At 43.1% G+C, this 21099-nt stretch overlaps 1 protein-coding gene across 9 annotated transcripts in view; it reads right to left on the bottom strand.

Annotated features, from left to right (window-relative positions):
• Positions 1–21099, bottom strand: part of ACAP2 (ArfGAP with coiled-coil, ankyrin repeat and PH domains 2) — a 128335-nt gene that overhangs the window by 57446 nt on the left and 49790 nt on the right. For all 9 annotated transcript variants that reach the window (XM_065557458.1, XM_065557453.1, XM_065557454.1 and 6 more), the window contains 2 exons: positions 19590–19685; positions 12634–12708 (listed from right to left, as the gene is read on the bottom strand). In XM_065557458.1, coding sequence (XP_065413530.1) covers positions 12634–12708; positions 19590–19685 — 171 coding nt within the window. The remainder of the gene's footprint in view (positions 1–12633; positions 12709–19589; positions 19686–21099) is intronic.

Raw genomic sequence — 21099 nt, 5'->3', positions numbered from 1 at the left:
TATGAGGAGAGGCTGAGGGAACTGTGATTGTTTAGTCTCCAGAAGAGAAGAATGAGGGGGCATTTGATAGCTGCTTTCAACTACCTGAAGGGGGGTTCCAAAGAGGATGGATCTAGACTGTTCTCAGTGGTACCTGATGACAGAACAAGGAGTAATGGTCTCAAGTTGTAGTTGGGGAGGTTTAGGTTGGATATTAGGAAAAACTTTTTCACTAGGAGGGTGGTGAAGCACTGGAATGGGTTACCTAGGGATGTGGTAGAATCTCCTTCCTTAGAAAGGACAGGAGTACTTGTGGCACCTTAGAGACTAATAAATTTGTTAGAGCGTAAGCTTTCGTGGACTACAGCCCACTTCTTCGGATGCATATAGAGTGGAATAAATAAATTTGTTAGTCTCTAAGGTGCCACAGGTAATCCTGTTCTTTTTTGCGGATACAGACTAACACAGCTTCCTTGGAGGTTTTTAAGGTCAGGCTTGACAAAGCCCTGGCTGGGATGATTTAGTTGGGAATTGGTCCTGCTTTGAGCAGGGGGTTGAACTAGATGACCTCCTGAGGTCCCTTCCAACCCTGATATTATATGATTCTATGATACACCACCTTCTCCTGACATATCATCTAAACAGGGCAGCTGTGTCAGAAGTCAGAGGAGAGGTTAAGCGTAGAAACACTGAGATGTAGCCTCCATCCCTTGCCATAAGAAGGCTGTCTTAATGCCATTAGTGCTGGCTGTATGCCTAGTGTGGCCAAACCGCAGCTCACAAGCCATATGCAGCGCTTTTACAGTTAAAGAGTGACTTGCAAAGCCCCCTACACTTCCCCCCATTCTCCGCCTACCAGACTGGGGGAGGGAGCTTGGGGCTTTCGCCCTGTGGCAGGGTAGTGGAGCTAGGGGCTTCTGCCCTGCAAGGAGCGGGGATGCCGTGGCTCGGGTGGAAGTCTGAAGCCACAGCAGGTGCTGCCCCACAGGGATGAGGTCCCAAGCCCCAAGAGGCACCACCCCGCGGGGCAGGTTGTGTGTGTCTTGAGACTCTCAAACTTCTGAAGATTATAATATGTGGCTCAGAGGATAAGTAAGTTTGGCCACCCCTGCGGTATGCTGTGTCCTTGTCTGGGGCCTGATTGCAAAGCATCCAGCATGGCTGCAGAGATCATACAACGCTGGAGCTTGGCTCTCACTATTTTCTCAATGATTTTACTGAAGAATGGGATGCTAGAGACAGGACAATAGAAAGATTGTCTCCATCTGATGTTGGCTTTTTTGTGGACTGGGTCAGCTATTACATTCTTTAGGGAGGCTGACAGATTCACTTCAATCAAGGAGGTGCTGATCTATAAGTAGTATGCTGGTTTTCATATTCCTGGAGGTGCACAGACTTGTTCCTTGGGTGGATAGTTCAACTCTTCTTAAGAAATTCTAGATCTTCATTGCACGTAACGGGCTGAAGTCTGCCAGAGATTTACATGCACACAGAGTGACATCATATACTTATATACCCTGTGAAACCGTAAGCCATTGCCCAAAGAACAAGAAATACATTTAGTGCTTGGCTACACGGGCAAACTCAGGAAACAAACTGAATTCACTTTCAAAGTAGTTTATACTGCATTAAACCACTGTGTGGTCATGCTTATTCAGAATTAAAGTGACCTGAATTCAGCATTATCTTAATTCATGTTATAAACAAATTGAAATAAACGGAGGGCTTTTCTACTAGAACATTTAGTTCACGGCAAGTTGGGATTTGAATCTACCCTACACAGCAGGGCTGTGTAGACAAGCCCTAAGTTTAACCAGTCCATCACATTGAGAGGCAGTTCATTGCTGAGAGTGAGAATGACAAACTTGCACAAAGCAACAGAGAGTCCTGTGGCACCTTTAAGACTAACAAATGTATTGGAGCATAAGCTTTCGTGGGTGAATGCCCACTTCATCGAATGCACAGGACTCTGTTGCTTTTTACAGATCCAGACTAACACGGCTACCCCTCTGAAACTTGCACAGAGACTTCACAGAGAGCAGGGTGCTCAGATCATACTAATTTTTAGCAGTAGCTAAATTAATGAGGGACCTCCATTGAACTCTCTGATTTGAGCTTTGTTCCATAGGGACTCATCTACCAACACTTTCTGTATTGCTTTTAACTGTATCAGATGAGAGTGTAGTTACAGCAGTACAACCTCCTAGCATGGAGACATTTATACCTGTATAAAGATGCTTGTTGAAGCATAGTTTGTTCATGGAAATGTGGAATAATAAGCTATACTTCTATAAGGCATCTTTATACTGGTACACCTGTGTCCACACAAGGGGTTGTACTGATTTAGCTATTTTTTTGGGGGGGGGAGGGGGGGAGGAATCTTGTCCTTAACTGAAATAGTTGAATGGACACAAACTGTCGCGACCAGGCCTAGGGTAGAAGGAAAAGAGGAGGCAGCAAAGACAGCATAATTTGATCCCACTGATGAGCCTCATACCGTACTAATAGGATTCTAAAAGGACCCCAAAGGGAACATTGTTCTGCTCCTGTGATTGGAAGAAAGGGTGATGACCTAGCAGAAGATTAGCCAAGCAGGGCAATGGGATGGTTACAACTGTTAATATAGGCCTTTTATGAATGGATACAGGCAATAAAGACAACAGGTGCCTGTGCCCAGGACAGTATATTATTCAATAAAATGGCCAAAGAGCTTACACACAGAATATTTTCAGCTATTCCCAATTTATTTTAATAGGTAACTATATCATGATCAGAACACTGGCTAATAATTCAGAATCTGATAATAGGCACTCACTCTAAAAGTAAAAACTACTGTTTAAATTTTAGCACTAACCAGCTATTGTATGGGCTTATATTTTAAAAACACAAAAACAAAGCAGTTTATAACCCACTGATCATAAAACCCAGAATTCAGACACGCATACTTTTCTTTATTCCTCAATATTTCATAAACCTTAATTCTTTGATACCTGGTCTCAAATTCAGAAGATGCTAAATATTACACAAATTTCATATAAAAATGCATACTCAGTATAAATATTACAGTACCATTTTAGTATAAAGTAAGAATGCGTACATTACAAACATTTTAAAATATAAGTGTTTTACAAAGTATTTTCAGGGTTTCTTTTTCCATACTGTGCCCTTTTCAAAAGAGCTAAAATTTGCTGAGTTAATTACATTTTGTAAGAAAAATGTTAAGTTAATTAATGTTTTAATTTCTCTCTCAAACTTACCAACTCCCAAACATAATGAAACCTGCTAAAGATTTGCATCTTACTGTCCTTAATGATTTCTGTGATTTCTTGTCTGAGGAAAAAAGATATATTTCCTGGATTCTTTCTACCCAACCAAGAGTGCCATGCAGTCATCACATTCTCCTATAGATTCACAAAGTTGTTTCTGACAATTGCAATTGTCTTGTAAAAAGAAACACGATCCATTAGTTTCTTTCTTTGTAGCCTTGCATGAATGTAAACGATCCAAGTGCTCTCTCATTATGCAGCTCCTGCTTCAATTCAAGTTGACTGAAACCATGACTTTCTCTTGGCATGGACAATACTGCTGCTCTTAGCTCAACTGACTTGCAACCTTACATGGTACATAAAGACTTGAGAGTAGGTGCAGACAGTAGTTTCATATTTCCCTAACTACATGCAGCACACAACTGACTCAGTATTTTTAATGTTTGTACTTCACAGCAGGTCATTTACATATGAGTCAAAGGTCAAACTGCAAGAGAAAGACAAAAGCAATTAAAGGCCTCCAACTGCTCTATCCATAGTATTTCAGTGGTGGAGTTTTGGGGTGTGTGTGGTGGTGGGGGAGACAAATTTTCTATAACAGCAACAGAATAGTTGTTGAAAAAGAAACTGGCAAACAGAGTATCATCTTAGCGTTTATATTATGAAAGACAAAAGGGGCAAAGCAGTCATATTATAGTAATGTATTTTTACCCTGGCATATGGAAAAAAGTTTCATGAATCACAAAAATAATCAGAGGGGAAAAAATACTTCCAGCTCTTTCCAGAGAACTCTATAGGAAACATACCTAGTCATTTCACATGATTTAGAATTTTATATTCCTTAAGCATAAACATATTTGCTAAAGATTGATAACTTATTTGGAAAAAATTTTCATTTAAACAAAGTATGTTTCAGCTAGCCAGCATAAACATTAGATTTCATTGGATTTAGATTTCTAATTCAAACTATAGAAATCTAATGAAAAATAGGGTGGAAAATGGGGCAGGTTGAAATGAACATCAAATACAAAGAGTGACAAAAGCAGAGATGAGGGGAGAGAAAATCTTAATGAAAAATAAATACAGTACACCCAATATTTAGGATATCCATTGTGCAAACCCAGCTTTTGAGAGGGGAATCTTCTATTCCCCTCACACAGTGCCAGCAACACAGTAAGATATCTTTGGTTTTGAAACCGAATCACCATTAGAAAAAAAGCCAAACCAACAAACTTGAGATATTTTAGCAAAACCCCAAATAGTTTGAGAAGTTAGCAGAAGCTGGGACAACACAAGGTTGTCTCATCCCTATTTTAGTGCCAGGAAGTAACTCTTATTTTTCCCAACAGTAGTTCTGTTTTAGGTGGTTGAGAGGGATCATTCTCCCTTCAGGAGCAAAGGACCAAAATGTGCATGTGCTTCAGCAACAGTAGTGAAGGAATCCACTCCTGATTCATAGACATGGCAGCATCTGGCTCCTCATCTTGGCTGGAGGAGACTGCTATGATGCTTTTCTCATCCATCTCCCCTCCCTCCAGCTCCCTCCTGAGCATTACTCTAGGAGTTTACTATTTACATGAAAGAATAGTGTTTGAATACAGTAAAAAACATATTTTACCATATTATTGCTGTGTTCACAGCATCATACAAACTATGTTACAAAACAAAGTTATTATGGCCTTGAGAGAAAGGGATTAACTTAGTGAGTCCAAAGTTATTTAATAACTCAACAAGTTGTTGCTGCAACACACGGCTGCATCAGACTTCTAAGAAAACAAGAGGTCTATCAGTCTCACATTAGACTGACAATACTATTCGCTGAAGGCTGCCTATTCCCTTTTGGCAGCTAAAATACTTGTTTTTCCATCTGTAAATTTATAGCAAAAAGGGTCCTAGAATATACCCGATGTTGCCATCTTATTCCACCAACCACCATGTACCCGAGCATATGAGAGAAAAGTTCATTTACTGTATTTTTATACGTATGGATTGCTTCTAGCATCCTTGTCAGGTCTATGCACATACTGCAGACATAAATTAAACCATAATAAATGGAGATCTTACCTAAAGCAAAATCAGACTACCCAGCATATCTAACCCAGCCCCACCACTTTTACACCAACCTCTCAGGAAAAGCCAAAATTAAAAAAATACATCTTTCAACAAGATCAACAAACCAAGCCTGTGTCGAACCAGCTGAGAAATTAATTAATTATGATTACTATATACACAAACAGTCCTGTCCCTGAAGAGCTTGCCATCTACACAAAAACGGTTATTGACCTTCTGTAACGGTTGTTCTCTGAGATACGGTGCTCTTGTCCATTCCAAGTTAGGGGTGTGCGCGCCGTGTGCACCACTGTCGGAGATTTTTCCCTCAGTGACAGAGACGTAAGAGGGTGGGTTGGGGAATGGACATGAGCAATACATATCTAAGAACAACAGTTACAAAAGGTCAGTAACCATTTTTTCTTTGAGTGCTTGCTCATGTCCATTCTACATTAGGTGACTCACAAGCAGTACCCAAGAAAGTGGGCTCTGAGTTCATGGACATGCGTACTTCAACACTGCTCTCTCGAACCTGGCATCATCTCGAGCCTGCTGGGTGATGGCGTAGCGGGATGAGAAAGTATGCACTGATGACCAGATTGCAGCACTGCAGAAGTCTTGGATCGGAACATGGGCCAGAAAGGCTGGTGAAGAGGCCTGAGCTCTTGTGGAATGAGTGGTCAAGATGGCAGGCGGTGGAACATTCGCCTGCTCATAGCATGCCCAAATGCAGGAGATTATCCAGGATGAGAATCTCTTGGTGAAACTGGTTGTCCTTTCATCCTCTCTGCTATTGCCACAAAGAGTTGAGTGCATCTGCGAAATGGTTTAGCCCTCTCAATGTAGAAGGCAAGGGCACAACTAACATCCCATGAGTGAAGTCGCCGCTCTTCTGAATTCTTGTGCAGCTTTGGGAAGAAGACTGGCAGGAAAACTGCTTGGTTGCTATGGAACTGCGAGACCACTTTTGGCAGGAAGGCCATATGGGGGGCACAGTTGAACCTTAGCCTTCAAGAACACCATGTATGGTGGTTCTGACATAAGGGCCCCGATTTCAGAAATCCTTCTGGCTGAGGTCATAACTATCAGGAAGGGAACCTTCCAGGAGAGAAACAGCGGAGGACACAATACTAGCCGTTCAAAGGACCACGTTCAAATCCCAGATGGGAATCAGTTCACAAACCTGAGAGTAAAGTCTCTCTAACCCTTTAAGAAAGTGGATTGTCATCTCGTGAAAGAAAAATGACCTACCCCCCACTGACGGGTGGAAGGCTGAAACTGCTACTAGGTGCACCTTGACAGATGTGAATGTCAGACCTTGTTTTAGGTGGAACAAGTAGTCTAAAATGGACCGAAGGGAAGACTGAGTCAGAGAAAGGCTTCGTTGGGACAACCATATCAAGAAAATGCTTCCACTTAGTGAGGTAGGTTGCTCTAGTGGACAGCTTCCTACTACCCAGCAAGACCTGTCAAACTTGTTTCAAACAGGTTTGCTCCTCCAGGTTCAGTCATGGAGCTTCCATGTGGTCAGGTAAAGGGACACGAGGTTCAGGTGGAGTAAACAGCCATCATCTTGCAAGGTCAGGTCTAGGCGGAGTGGGAGCGGTAGCGCTATTGATAAGTCTAACAGCATGCCGAACCAGTGTTGGCATGGCTACACTGGGGCTATAAGAATAACTCTTGACTTGTCCTACTTGATTTTCAAAAGGACCTTGTGTACTAGAGAAACTGAGGAAATGCATAGAATAGAAGCTTTGCCCCTGAAAACAGGAAGCATCTGAAAGGGAGCCAGTGTGCTACTCCCTTGTTGTAGAATATGGCTGAGAGTTTGTCTATCAGCACTTGTACTACATTGCCTGATTTGGGGAAGAAACACTTGGCAAGCTAAGCAGACCGCTCTGAGCTCCTTGACATTTATATGCTGGGAGAGTTCTTCCGGGGACCACAGGCCCTATGTCCTGAGGTGATTGAGTGTGCTCTCCAACCTAAGTCTGAAGCATCAGACACTATGGACAGTGACGGCTGGGGGGCAAAGGGGACACCCACCATCGCCGAACAGGGGCTCTTCCACCAGTCGAGAGAGGCAAGGACCAGGGCTGGAACAGTGAGCACCGAGTCCAAGTGGTGTCTGTTTGGTGAGTACACTGAAGCTAACCACACTTGCAGGCCCTGAGGCATAGCCTTGCATGCCGTACCACAAGTGCACGCGGTCATGTGCCCCAGGAGCATGAGGCAAATGCGGGCTGTTGTGATTGGATGGCCATGACCTTGGATATCAGGTCCAACATTGTCTGGAATTGAGCCTCTGGAAGAAAGGCTCTATCCTGGTCAAGTCGAACACTGCCCCAATAAACTCTATTCTCTGTACTGGAATGAGAGTCTGCTTTTGTTCCTTTATCAACAGGCTCAGCACTCGGAAGGTGGCTTGGCCCAGGCTGCTGCTGTTCTTTACTTGGCCTTTGATCAGCCAGTCGTCCAAGTATGGGGAGACTAGAATGCCTGGCCTTCTGAGGAAGGCCACTACAACTGCCATGCATTTTGTAAAAACCCAGGGGCCGTGGACAGGCCAAAAGGGAGAGCAGTGAATTGATAATGAGTCTGGTTTACTATAATCCTGAGGAATCTTCTGTGGCCACAGAAGATGGAAATGTAAAAGTAAGCATCCTTCAAGTCGAGGGCAGTGTACCAGTCCCCTGGATCCAAGGATGGGATGATGGAGGCTAGGGAGACAATGTGAAACATCAGTTTCTTAGACAATTGACTTGAGGTGACGCAGGTCCAGGATGGGACCAAGGACCCCCTTGGCCTTTGGGATTAAGAAATTTTGGAAGTAAAACCCTTTCCCCTCTCAATTTTTGAGGTACCTCTTCCACAGTCCTCACCTGTAAGGCTAAGAGTTGTTTGTGAGAAGGGTCCCTGAAGAGGAAGGGTGATGGGCGGTGGAAGGGAGAGGTGGATGAAAACTGAAGGATATAACCGCCCACCACTGTATTTAGCACCCAGCGGTCTGATGTGATGTGGGACCACACCAGGCTGAAGTGGGGAAGTTGGTCCAAAAACAAAGGGGGGCAGGATCCAAAGCAGGAACTGGCATAGTGCCCTCAGGGGCATCTTCAAAAGGGCTGCTTGGGCCTGCCCAGAGTACCTATGCCACCCCAGCACTGAGGCTGAGGTAGATGGAAGCAGTTGATGGTGCTTGTAACCTCTGCTTCTTCTTTTGAGCAGGTCCTGTCTTGGTGGCAGAGCCCAAAAAACAGGCTGGCTACTGAGGCCTGAAGTGTTTCCTCAAAGGAGCTGGAGCCTAGAAGCCCAGCGACCTGAGGGTAGCCCTTGAGTCCTTCAGGCCTTGGAGCTGTGTCTTTGTTTGCTCCAAAAACAACAATGAGCCTTCAAAAGGGAGGTCCTGAATCAACTGCTGGATCTCCTGAGGTAGCCCTAAAGACTCCAGCGAAGAACACTGCCTCATAGCCACTGCAAAGGAGACTGGCCTGGCCTCCGTGACAGCTGCGTCCAGGGCTGCCTGGAGAGAGGCTCTGGCAACCTTCTTTCCCTCCTCTAAGAGGACAGAGGATTCCTGCCTTGAGTCCTGAGGCACGGAGTCTTTACATTTGGACGGAGTCCCACAAGTTGTTATTTTGCATCTCCCGAGCAGGGCTTCTTGGTTTGAGATGCATAGCTGTAGTCCACCTGGCAAATAAACGTTTCTCCCAAACAGACTGAGTTTCTTTGTATCCTTCTGCTTGGGGGTAGCACTTGCTTAGCCCTGTCTAGCCCTCTCATTGGCCACCAATAAATTAGGGACCCAGGAGGGGGGCGAGAGTATAGGTACTTATACCCTTCGGCTGGAACGCAGTATTTCTTCTCTGCGCTCTTTGAAGTGGGATGGAGAGAAGACGGGGTCTGCCACAGGGCTCTGACCGGACCCATTACAGCCTCATTAATGGGTAGGGCCCCCTTATATGGTGCTGCTGCTGCCACAATGTCAATGAAGCTGTGGGATGATTCCTTAAACTCCTTGAGTTCCAGCCCCGGGGTAACTGCTATGCTCTTTAGAAGCTCCTGATAGGATATAAAATCGTCTTGCGGCAGTGAGCCACTTGGCCCAGAGATGCGAGGAGGAGGAAGAGGCCTGTACCGGGGGTGGGGGGACTACTTCCTCTTCTTTAGCCTCAACTACCTCAAGGGGGACCATGTCCCGTGTCAGTACTGGGTTCAGTGCCGAATGGAGTGGTGCAGAAGCCCTCCTCTCAGAAGCAACTGAGTAGAACTGGTGAGGAGACGGACGCAGTACCAGGGAAAACCCTCATGGGTTCCAGAATGGCCATTGCATAGGCCCTGTCCACCTGGCCAGGTACCAGCGATGAGAACCTCACCAGGGTCCGGTGGCACATAAGACGGATACCGATGGCAGTTCTTAGGATGGGTGTAGGGCTCCACCTTGGACTCCAGTGAGGAGGAATCCTGAGATGACCACAAAGGAGCGGTAACCCTCACTTCCACCAATCAGTGTTGAGGGTCTGGCAACCGGTGCTGGACTGGGGATGACCTCATAGAAGAAAGTAGGGTCAGTTTGCCCCTGGAACGTATCAAAGGTCCCGGTGCCGGGAAGGAGCTCGGGGCACCACTCTCTCTCCTGCTCATGCATATCGGAGCTGGTGGTTGTACCACTGCTGTCAGTGGTACCAGAATAATAAATCCTTAGCTGCTGCAAAGGCCTCCAGGGTTGAAGGCACCATGATTCCACTGGTGCCATAATGACTTCTTGGCATCGGCAAGGGGCCCCACACAGATTCAACATTCTGGGCGGAGTCAACAGTGCCACCACAGGACCGGGGGGAGGGAGGGACGCAGAAGGAAGGGGGTGGAGTGGTCCGACATGGGTTGCACTCTACCACCTTCCCTTTGCTTGCCTTTCTTTGGCACCAGCGAGCGCCCTCTCTCTGATCATTGCTTTTTATGTTTCTTCCTCAGCACCAGAGATGGAGAATGGTACCAGGATATCTGCGGTGGTGCAAAGCGCTCCTCCAGCGAGGCCCAAGTGCTCTGTGCCAAATGCAAGCAGCTTCTATTAGGATAGACCTCGATCTACCCTCTGTGTCTTTCTTCATACAAGGCTTAAATTCCCAACAAATTTGACAGTGCTCTTGTACGTGAGCCGCTCCCAGACACTTCAGACAACTGGAATGTGGGTCTCTCACAGCCACTGGCATGCGACAGGAGGGGTTCTAACTATCTACACTAGTGTTATTTACAATATTTATGCTACAACTAGACTAAGATTAATAAAGTAGGATACAGAGAAGAAAACACTTAAAGACGCCTTGCCAAAGCAAGAGGAGTTGTTCCAGTAACCATCACAGATGGTAAGAAGGAACTGAGAGGGAGTGGGTCCGTGGGGCCCCTTATACCAGGGCATAAGCACGCAGCACCAAAGGATGCTAGAGACGGCCCAATGGACACCACGGAGGAAAAAGTCTCCGGCAAAGGTGCAAATGGCATGCGTGCAACGTGGAATGGACATGAGCAAGTACTCAAAGTAGAATATATAGACACACTGGAAGACCTAGATAAGGTGTCAAGTTAAAACTTTGAATTATATACACACACACACACTTTTTATTGAAGGTTAGTGTTTGTAGGAATAAGTGAACCTTTAGGAGGGATGTGAAGATTGGTGGGAGGAGGGAAGTGCTTGGCTTGCCAACACTGTGAGGGCTCATGCTTATGGGGCAGCATGGAAGAAAGTAGGGTGATGGGAATGGGAGAAGGAAAGAAATGGGACAGCAAGGGGCTGGCATTCTAGACCAAATGACAGGGAAATAAGATGACATAAGAAAAGATCTAGGCTTTAGGCCAGCTGAGAGGTGTGAAGGCCCTGCGAGGCAAGAAGCTTAAACCTGGTGCATAGGAAAGTGGAAGGATCTGAAGAGGGGAGAGAGACAAGGAAAGCAATTTTAGAAGCTGCTGTTCAAGGTAAGGGCTTTCCACCAAAAACCATCTTCCTTCAAGCCCCAGAATTAGGAATTTAGGCACTATCATCGTAGCACATGAGGTGATCTTGACTTGTGAGCTGAGGAGCATCTGTCCTAAACCCTAGAGCTTTTTAGAGCAAAACCAACAGCACGAATGGCATCTGTAAATGCACTGGGAGTCCGTGTAAATGGTGTAACATTAATAAGAAAATAATTATAGATGATGAATTAAATTATTTTCATATAGTTTGCTAACCTAACTCAAGTGCAATAGTTAAACAGCAACAAGAAGTAAGATCCACTAAGTGTTTTTGAAGTTCTAACTGATCAGGTTTCCATAAGTACTGCATTTCTTTATAAAAGCTCTATAGTAATCACTCAGCTTATTAGAAATCGTTTACCTGCAATGCAGCATTTAAGGAAAAAAACAAAACAAGTAAAGACAATGGGCCTACAGTAATTATAGCAGCTCATGGTAACAAGTCACGTAACTTACTCCTTCAGCGGTCAGTTGATAGTATGTACCAAGAGACGTCTTAATCCTGTGCCAGGTGCTGCTGTTCTCGACAGCCTATTACTTTCCAGCTATAGCTTTTCCCCAAAACAGAACTTCCATCCTATTCCCAACTTCATTTTGCTGCTGAATTTTCTTATTAAATTCTAGTATCACAATAGCAAAATGAATATTGACCCAGATCTTTGTAACTATCCATGCCACTGAAGATGTTTTGTTCCACTTGAAACGGCTGCAATTTTCCCAACATGCAATAGCACCCGTTAGTACATATCCAAATTTGCCAATAACTAACTTTCAGTTAGTGTTTAGCTTTCACATTCATATACATTTTAATAAGAAATACAAGCCAAGTTTCCCCATAGGTTTTCTTTAACTGTTTGTCTACAAGAGTGGCAAATACTCAACTTCAAAACACTATCATATTTGGCCACAATTCAGGAAGAAAGTAAATAGAACATATATCTACAAGGCCATATGGAGGATGCCCTTTCTGTAGCTATATATAGAACAATTACAGCAAGCAAAAAGTTAACTTTATGGCAATGAAGACTCCATACCATAGATACCATATTCAGAGTCAGATTTCTCAGCATTCGAATATACTCAATTCAGTAGAACAGTGAAATTGATATTTAGCTAGCGCACAGAAATGTTGTGACCTTGTTTGGTAACACAATCCGAATGTCTGCAAACCATCTCTCCATTTAATTACCTGTAATTCTATTTCACTGCACTGCAAGGACACTTTCTGGCAGTTCTAATGCAGTGATGCTCTGTTGCTGAGACATACCAAGCAGATGTATAAAATGTGTGCACAGTCTCTCTCTCTATTTTACATTCCTTCAAGTACCTTTTGTTGAATAGTGGAGTGCTTTTGCTCCATCTCTCTCTTCTCCTTTGCAGCATCTACACCCAACAGATCCAGCTGTAAAGAGAAAAAGAAATTTGGCTCTTTAGACTTTGTAATGCATATCAGAAAAAATACATTATGTCTAGACATTGCATGACTTTTGTCTTATACACAGGAAAGTCACTTCCTTGATCAGAGAGCTTTACCTTTACTATCAACTAAAGTCCTGTTTAAAGCATTTTACTACCATTCTGAATTAACAGGACAAATTTTCCTGACACAAAACCTCTTTGATAGGTGTACATTTCCTTTAGGATCTAAGGAAAACGTTTCCAAGAATAGTATGGTGCCAGGGATATGCGACTGGTACACTGCATTGATGACATGTTCAGCCTCTGAAGAAAGGAATGACTCATGCTTTAGCTGCTCTTGCTGGCTGGCTGGTCCGTTCAGCAGCAGCAGCAGAGAACGCCAGACAGAAGGAGAGGTTGGTGACTTTCCCCTCCAAAAAGGTGGTGGTGACGGTCCCACCTGAGCTTTTTTAAAATCGAAAGCTACCATGTGCTCCCTGAAACTGCATTAAATGGGGCAAGGTTCTATTGCTATTCAGATTGTTTGCGGCTTCCAAGATGTTGTAAAAATAGTGATTATTGTAGAAAACATGGCACACAGGAGATATGTCTAAAAAAGTAAACATTCAAATGTCTTGAAATAAAAAAAAAATATCACTATGTAAAACCTGTCTTGTAATAAAATATCAGTAAAACTATGATAATAGTGTGACTGATGTCAGTGCTTTTGCCCAGAATTACTTGTGAGAGATCAATGAATATATGATTGGTTAAAAGGTATTCTGATGAGGTGGAAGCTCGTTGACAAATCCTTTGGTACAACACAGCGTGTAGTATAATATTTTGTATACTGTTTTAGACTTTACTTAATTTTTATAGGATGTTGAAAAAGTCTACAGAAATTTGGTCCTTTTACCCCAAAATAATAATATACTTCCCTCAGCCCCAATCATTGTTACAAGATCACTGAACATGAATGCAAATAAAGATGTTACGGTTTGAGGACTAACAGAGTTGGCACTAAACAGAGTGATGACCAGCAATTTTGCACATGTGACACAGACTTTGCCCTACCTCAGCACTGGGGTAGCAAAGCTGTATGTATCAGAGCGCAACTGCATTTCTCCACCACAAATCAGTCGTGGAGAAGGGCACAGTACCTGACCAACAGAATCCCTAGTAGAGAAAGTCATTGCGTAAACTAACAACTCTGGGTGAGGAATTCTGCCCTGCCCTGCTCCTTTCTACCATTACGGCAATGCAAAAGGAATGGAGACTGGCCGCATCTCTCTGTTTGCCATTCCCCCAGAAGGAAGAGAGGCTCTGCAGTTGGCTTCTATGCCCCCAGCGGGTGTCCAGAGCATGCTTTACTCCAGCAGTCCTTGGGGTTCCATTACTACCTGGCCATGTTTAGAACAGGCCTTCGGCTGCTCTACACTTCACAGGACCAGGGCTGGCACAAAACTGGCCTCAAAATCTGGAAGCTGTACCTGGTTTCTTGCCAGCACTCCCCCCCACCCCTCCCTTGCACACGGTGGAAGATGCTGCAGTACTAAATCCAGTTATCATCCTAAAAGTCTTGCTCTGCTAGACATGAATCTCTCATTGGATTGTATGTGCTATCATCATATGTGAAATTATGAAGTTTGGCTATGTATGTGTTACTGAAACATGTTCTGAGGTTGAACATACCCACAAGCAGCCTTTCAGGTCCAACAGTTAAAAGGCCAAACAATGTTACTGGCTTATAGAGGAAATGCGCACAAGGATTACCCCAGGAACTGTGTACAATAGAAACTGCTCAGCGATAGCACTACACAATGGGAACTGTCTGACCCAGGGCACAGCAAAAGAGCTTTCCAGCGAGTGGGAAGAAGATATAAAACGGGGGGAAATGACATCATGATGGTACCTCACTTTCCCTACAACACCTGAGGAATAAAGACAGAACAGGGGCCAAGTGATGGTCCCAGGCTAAGGGATTGCTAGCCTGTGTATGAAAACCTGGGAAACCCAAGTGGCAAAGCCAAGGCAGCTTGTGCCTTAAGAATTTGCCAACCTGTTTATCACTCAGGGTGAGAATTTGCTAATTCATATCCTACCTATCTAGTACATTAAGCTCAGTTTGCGGTTTTGTTTATTTACTAGGTAATCTGCTTTGATCTGTTTGCTATCACTTAAAATCTATCTTTTGTAGTTAATAAACTTATTTTACGTTTTAATCCAAATCACTGTGTGTTTGACTAAGGTGTCTGGGGAAAATCTCAGCTTGGAGAGGAGAGGGAGAGGCGGACCAGGTGTTAAACCTATATACTGACCAGATCTGACCAGGGCAGGACGTACTGCTCTGAGGTCAGAGGCTGGTGGTTAGAGAGCCTGCATGTAACTGCAGCTGGGTGTGTTCCTGCGTGTGTGAATGCTAGTGAAAGTGCAGGCTTGGAGGGCTTTGCAGCTTGTCACAGCAGCACAGTGCAAAGGTAGCCCAGGCTGGTGGGTCAGAGGGCTCAGTGGTACCCCAGCTCCAGATAGCACCCCAGGAGGAACTAATCACAGGTGACTAAGGGGGGATACGATGTAGGTCTATAAAATCATGAGTGGTATAGAGAAAGTAAATAAGGATGTGTTATTTACTCCTTCTCATAATTCAAGAACAAGGGGCCACCAAATGAAATGAATAGGTAGCAGGTTTAAAACAAACACAAGAAAGTCTTTTTTCAAGCAATGCACTGTCAACCTCTGGAACTCATTGCCAGAGGGTGTTGTGAAGGCCAACACTATAACGGGGATCAAAAGGGAGCTAGATAGATTCATGGAAGATAGGTCCATCAATGGCTATTAGCCAGGATGGGCAGGAATGGTGTCCCTAGCTCTGTTTGGCAGAAGCTAGGATTGGGTGACAGGACATGGATCACTTGATAACCTGTCTGTTCGTTCCCTTTGGGGCACCTGCCATTGGCAACTGTTGGAGGACAGGATACTGGGCTTGATGGACCTTTGGTCTGACCCAGTATGGCTGTTATTTGTTCAAAAAAGGCACAAAATCTTTTTCTAAATTGATTTTTTGCAGCTGAATCCTTTCACATCACTGCCTGAGCTTGCAAAGACCTTATGCTCAACTGGACAGCATTTCTGTTTGGCTATAACATGACATCTGAATACCATATCTGATCAATTTCAAAATTTCAGGGATTGTTCAGGCCTCAAAGGGTAGAGCCCTACGGAATTCAGAAAACCAAAAGGGGGGGCACAAAGAGCCCCTGCCACCTGATTAGCAAAGCCAGAGCTCGAAGCACCTCTGAAATCGTCTATAGATCCAACTAGTCAATGATACCCATTCACATCTTCCAGAACAACACTATCCCTGCTCACCCTCCCAATAGAATTGAACATGTTGACACCCTGAATGACTTACATCCCGAGAGAGAGAAGAAACAGCTGCTCTCCCTGCTGGGAGCAATGGGACAATGTCAGTCAGCAGAGGCAGCCGGAGGGATAGGAAAGAGAAGGAGGCTTCATTCTTTCCTTCCTCCTAGCCACCTGCCTGCTGCCCTGGGGAGGTGGGGGGGGGGCTGTACTTTGGGGAAAGAAAAGATAGACACAGAGCCCCTGACATGATAATGGGGAAACCTGCTGTGAGACGCAGAGGAAATGGGAAGCAGACAGTGTCCCCGGCATGCAAGGGAAAGGAGTAAGGGGGTGTGCATACAGCCCCTGCCATGGTGGGACACTCTGGAATGGGGGAAGGGGAATAGGGGATTCCCCCTCACCAGGAGTTCTGGGTATTAGGGGATCATGGTACAAGGGAGGGGGGAAGGGGCGCACACAGAGCCAGTAGCATGGGGGAAGAATGGGGAACCCAGATATGGGAGCTAGAGGCAAATGCAGTGCACACAGATTCCCTGGCAGAGGGAAATTGGGGGACCCTGGCATGTGGCAGTAGAGAGAATGGAGGGCACACACTGAGCCCCAGGCAGCACACACTGGTTAAGGTCTCCCACTCAAACTCTGAACTAGTCTCTTCTGGACTGACATTTCCCATCCCTGCGTTCAACTGAAGAGTGATGCTATTGCTGAAAGCTTGAGAAAAATCATGTCGCACATTTGCGTTATGAAAGGAATATGGTTTTCTCACTGAAAACATCAATGCCATGCTTCTTCTGTAGAGATAGCTAAAATCAGCTGAACTTCAAAAGTCAACCTGTAAATAGTAGCCATTTCGAAATACATCTACAGCCAAATTGGTTACAAGCAACTGAAAATTCACTTATGAGCATGATCAGCAGGTATCTGCTAAAGTTTTCTGTAGAGTCTAATGAATCCCTGCCCATTCTGGAATGCCACAATATACCTTCTTTCTAACCTGTCAAATATAGGGGCTGCTACCAATACAAATCATATAACAACTGTAACTCTCTCATGGAAACTAAACAAGCACATTCTTCGCAGCAAAAACATAGACATGATCTTAACATAATAGACAGAAGAAAGTACAGATGGGGGAAAATAGCAAATGGCCCAATTTTAGGATCTTGCCATAATCTTTGTTGCATTTCTAATCTATTGTAGGCATTCCAAGATTCATATTTTACAAAACAAGTTTTCTCCCTCACCTCCCCCCGTTTCCCCTTACCCCCACTAAGGTAAGTGATTTGGAAACATCAAAACCTCACTGGGAAAATCTAAAGTTACTATGAAGAAAAGTTTCAGAGTAGCAGCCGTGTTAGTCTGTATCCGCAAAAAGAACAGGAGTACTTGTGGCACCTTAGAGACTAACAAATTTATTAGAGCATAAGCTTTCGTGGGCTACTGCCCACTTCTTCGAAGAAGTGGGCAGTAGCCCACGAAAGCTTAAGTGGGCAGTAGCCCACGAGAGCTTATGCTCTAATAAATTTGTTAGTCTCTAAGGTGCCACAATTACTCCTGTTCTTTTTATGAAGAAAAGACATTTCTTCTATCTTTCTTTTAAAGATCAAGAAAATTACATGCAAAAACCTACATTATAACACAAGCTGCAGAATCAAAAATAAAAAAGTAAGAAAATGGAGGTTAAAAGGCACACAAGACACCTAAAAAAGGTCACACCTTATCTGAACCTTTAACCTACTAAAGTAATACATAAGACAACCCTAATGAAAAGAGATCAAGGAAAATATCTGTATTTTAATAAAGCACCTCTTATACTTTTTTCCCATATCACCACAGCTGCACATCTGCAAACCCCGAGTGTAGATGTTTGAAAACATATGAAGCCACACTGCTGCAAGTCACTTTTTATACCAGTGCAATGCATCTACAGTAGTGATTTGCAAACACAAACATGCATGTATGCATGCACACACTCCAAACCACAAACCACCTATTGTAGCTAAGTTTAAAGTGTGTGTGCCCTATGCACTTGGCAGCACTTTACGTATAGTCAATTTAAGTGTTTCCGATGTGTAATTAGTAGGGCTGTCAAGCAATTAAAAAAATTGCGATTAATCGCACTGTTAAATAATAGAATACCATTTATTTAAATATTTTTGGATGTTTTCTACATTTTCAAATATATTGATTTCAACTACAACAGAATACAAAGTGTACAGTGCTCAATTTATTTTTTATTGCCCTGTTAAAAACAAAAGAAATAGTATTTTTCAATTCATCTTGTTTATCTTAGCGATTGGCTGAACAAGAAGTAGGACTAAGTGGACTTGTAGGCTCTAAAGTTTTACATTGTTTTGTTTTTGAGTGCAGTTATGTAACAAAAAAATCTACATTTGTAAGTTACACTTTCACAATAAAGAGATAGCACTACAATACTTGGAGGTTGAATTGGAAAATACTATTTCTTTTGATTATAATTTTTACAGTGCAAATATTTGTAATAAAAATATAAACTGAGCACTGTACATTTTGTATTCCGTGTTGTAATAGAAATCAATACATTAGAAAAAGTAGAAAACATCCAAAAATATTTAATACATTTCAATTGGTATTCTATTGTTTAACAGTGTGATTAATCGCGATTAATTGTTTTGAGTTAATCATGTGAGTTAACTGTGATTAATTGACAGTCCTAGTAATTGGTTGTAGTCAACTCCCATGCTTGGGTGAGTCTCTCATACAAGTGAAGAGAGAAATACTCAAAAATAGGAGAATGTAATTGTAAAAAACAAAAAAATCTTCAGGAAGAGCCAGTACCTGAAATCAGTTTTACCTCAATTATTAAAACAAGAGAGACAAGAGGGGTGACGCAGTATCTTTTCTTGGACCAACTTCTGTTGGTGAAAGACAAGCTTCCGAGCTTATCCACAGCTTTTTTCAGGCCAGGGAAAGGTATTCAGAGTGTCACAGCTAAATACAAGGTAGAACCGATTGTTTAGCATAAGATGTTACACTAAATCTGTTCCAGCTTATATTTAGCTGTGACACTCTGACCAACACAGCGGCAACACTGAAAACGTTAAAATTAAACCGTTTTCAAGCTGACAGTATCCCTTTTAAGTTTCCAGCAGCAATACTAACTGACATTGCATAACTTGTACATTTTACAGTATATACTGAACAGCATGAACATACTTAACAAAACCGAGACAGATTTTACTATATTTGTGGAACATGGACAAATTAATTTTGCTGTGGGAAATCTGAAAAATGCAAGGAAATATAAAATTTTTATGTGCAGCCTTAATGTCATATTAACTTTTTTTGCATTTAATTAGTAACACATTTTAAAATGTATGCTTTTTATGCTGACAATATGCCTTCATCGTGGCTATCCCCCAAAGTTTCCACTTTTATTGAATAAATGTACAGTGGCTCTGGTACCAACATAGTTCTCCCCAATAGTTTTCCCAAACACAAATTAGTATGTGCATTTTAATTCAGGAGTTGTAACATTACCTGTGTTCCGAGATCATGCATGTATGGCTTAAGCTCACTAAACAGATCATAGCCTTGATGAAAGAAGGTCAGATGAGCATACATAAAGGATAACATCTAGAATGAAGAAAGAATAAAAGTATACATTAGAAAGGAGTTTTAAATAGAGCGTTATCAGATCTTACATACATAACTCACACTGAATGAACTCTCGCAAACAAGTTTGAAGTGCAGGGCTTAATTCACCACTGCCCTGCACTTCGTGGAGATACACATGAGTACAAAGCGAGTGCAAGGTGGGTGCAATATACCACCATTCTGACTTGGTAGTGTTCTATACCCACTCTGTGGTCACTTTGCACAGGTCTAAATGACTATACGAGGGTTAAGTAGGAAATGAATCACCCCACCAAGTTAAATCTTTCATAAATGGGCTAACCTAATTGACAGGTGAGATCATGTTTTAGTCAGATTGTTTAAAACTTTTGTTAAAAACTATGCAGCTCAAACACCTAAGAAACCAACTGGAAGGTACAAAATCTGTTGGTTAAGGAGTCATAACTTCTACAACTACAGCTAAAATAGTTCACAATCTGCTTCCCTGGGACTTCAAAGTCGACTCACCAAAAACAAGAGAAGAAACCATCAAGCGGTCTTCATACATTGTAAGAAAAAAGAAGGGAAGATATCCAGGATTCCAAAGGCACAGAGAAAAAGATTGGTTTGTAATAATGACCAGACCTCTCACAGTTTAAGTGAAATGTACAATCTCATGAAAAAAGATGTGAAGAAAGGGGAATGTGAAAGGGACAAAGTCAAAGACACTGTCTCCAGTTATGTATCTTCGGACACTCAAGAGACAGGTGAGATTTGAAGAAAAAATGTACATTAGCTTCAAATGGTCCCAATCTATTTTCTTCAGGTAAAAAGGTGCCACTTTAAGGAAATGAGAGACTCAATCTTGAACACAGATTGGGAGAAGTATTAATTATTTTTAAGTGAATGCAGCTTTCCCAAAGGGTGCCTTATCAAAAGCATTGGAAACCAAACTACTCAAGTTTCGCTACAAAACATGTACAGCATACACAATAGCAGTAAAAACCTTAGTGATATTCCTCCACCCTGACATGAAGGGATCACCATTCAGTGTATATCTACACCGCAGTCAGAGTTGTAAGTGCAGTTCAGGTGGGCATACCTGGACAAACTTTAACCTAGCTAGCACAGCTAGAAATAGCAGAGACTATGTGGTGGCGTGTTTCTTGGCACAGCTAGCACAACAAGTACATATCCAGGTTTCTGGGCAGATTTGTCCAGTCTGTGCTGAAGCCCAAGCCATCATGTCTTCACTGTTATTTTTAGCTGCACTAGCTAAATTAAAGTTAGCATGGGTGTGCCTACATGAGCTGCAATCCCACCTCCGACTGCAGTGCAGGAATACTGAGAGTGTAGTTCACATGCCCACTCAGTCTTAGCCTCTCTTGCTACCAACAGCCAGCGTGCCAGTTGTGATGGTGGTTGTGCAACATGG

This window comes from Chrysemys picta, chromosome 9, assembly GCF_011386835.1.
Source record: "Chrysemys picta bellii isolate R12L10 chromosome 9, ASM1138683v2, whole genome shotgun sequence".
NCBI lineage: Eukaryota > Metazoa > Chordata > Testudines > Emydidae > Chrysemys > Chrysemys picta.
The sequence above is the reverse complement of the archived record's forward strand: the minus strand, read 5'-3'. Positions and strand labels throughout refer to the sequence as shown.